The sequence below is a fragment of the Seriola lalandi genome, unplaced genomic scaffold (assembly GCF_002814215.2).
Source record: "Seriola lalandi dorsalis isolate HSWRI2012SDOR001 ecotype SW California unplaced genomic scaffold, Sedor1 jcf7180002049674, whole genome shotgun sequence".
Classification (NCBI taxonomy): Eukaryota; Metazoa; Chordata; class Actinopteri; order Carangiformes; family Carangidae; genus Seriola; species Seriola lalandi.
The window spans coordinates 6,446-7,836 of NW_019520227.1; the positions used below are offsets into that span (position 1 = coordinate 6,446).

At 42.7% G+C, this 1,391-nt stretch overlaps 1 protein-coding gene across 1 annotated transcript in view; it reads right to left on the reverse strand.

Annotated features, from left to right (window-relative positions):
• LOC111648883 (uncharacterized) overlaps positions 1–1,388 on the reverse strand; it is a gene marked incomplete at its 5' end in the record, with an annotated part of 2,964 nt that extends 1,576 nt beyond the window's left edge. The window contains 5 exons of the mRNA XM_023398627.1: positions 4–208; positions 289–597; positions 879–1,003; positions 1,105–1,270; positions 1,365–1,388. Coding sequence (XP_023254395.1) covers positions 4–208; positions 289–597; positions 879–1,003; positions 1,105–1,270; positions 1,365–1,388 — 829 coding nt within the window. The remainder of the gene's footprint in view (positions 1–3; positions 209–288; positions 598–878; positions 1,004–1,104; positions 1,271–1,364) is intronic.
• Positions 1,389–1,391: the final 3 nt, after the last annotated feature.

Here is a 1,391-nt window from a genome sequence, read left to right on the forward strand (position 1 = left end):
AAACCTGAGAGTGAAGCAGTCCGACACGCTCACTAGCATCAACCAGCTCCTGCTCAGCCACTTTGCGTCCTCTCTCTGTCTGCTCCAGAGCGGCTCTCAGCTCCTCAATCTCAGCAATCATCAGGCCATTTCTGCGCTCCACCATGACAACCTGCTCCTTCATGTCTTCCTGTCCTCTGACAGCATCATCAAGGTGCAGTAGGGCATCCTGATAAGGACAAGAAAAAAATTGGTTGAATTTCTTTCCCCTTCAACATTTTTTTCATTTAGCAATAAAACAAAACTCACCTTGAGCTGTCCCTGGACATTCCTCAGTTGTTTCTGTGCTTCAGCAGCCTGCCTGTTGGAATGGCTCAGCTGAATCTCCATCTCATTCAGGTCTCCCTCCATCTTCTTCTTGACTCTCAGGGCATCATTTCTGCTCCTGACCTCAGCATCAAGAGTGCTCTGCATAGAGTCCATCACCCTCTGGCTGTTCCTTTTGATCTGCTCCATCTCCTCATCCTTCTCTGCCAGCTTCCTGTCAACCTCACCCTTGACCTGGTTGAGCTCAAGCTGAATACGGAGAATCTTGGCCTCCTCATGTTCCAGTGTGCCCTTGGAGTAATAATAACATTTAAAAACTAATATCTTATACTAGCTTCATTTAAATATATTGACATATGTGAAGCAAAATACAAAATTCAAACAAGTGTTTTCAGTAAAAGCAAGGATGTCATTTGTAGTGGCATATCAATGTGCAAAAAAACTAACTTTGTAAGTGGGAGGAAAAGATGCTACTTTGAACAACTTTATCAGTTTCATTTGAAATTTTTCAGAGTTGAGTGACTGCTGATTGGTGTTTTTTAACTCCCTGTCAACTCCTGATGTTGTTGTACCTCAGCTTCCTCCAGCGCTGACTGAATTTCAGTCTTCTCAGTCTCCACAGTCTTCTTGGCTTTCTCCAGCTCATGGATGCTCTTTCCAGTCTCACCAATTTGTTCAGTCAGGTCTGAGATCTCCTCTACACAGAAAAACAGTACAAAACAAAACACATTACACTCATAGGAGCAGGTTTATAATCAATATTATTTTCACTTACAGTAAGTATAAAAGTTAACTTACGCTGCAGGTTCTTGTTCTCTCTCTTGATGGTCTCCAGGTGATCCAGAGCCTCCTCATAAGAGTTCTTCATCTTGAACAGTTCAGTGCTGAGAGAGCGAGCCTCCTTCTGGGCTCCTTCCAGCTCTGCCTGGCCCTCCTCATACTTCTGTTTCCATTCTGCAAGGACCTAGATTTGTATAGGTTAATTAAATGATTGATTACTACTTCAGGTATCTGTTCTTCAGATAAAATTGGTTTTGATTTCCAGTTGAAATATTTACCTTATCAAAGTTCCTCTGCTTCTTGTC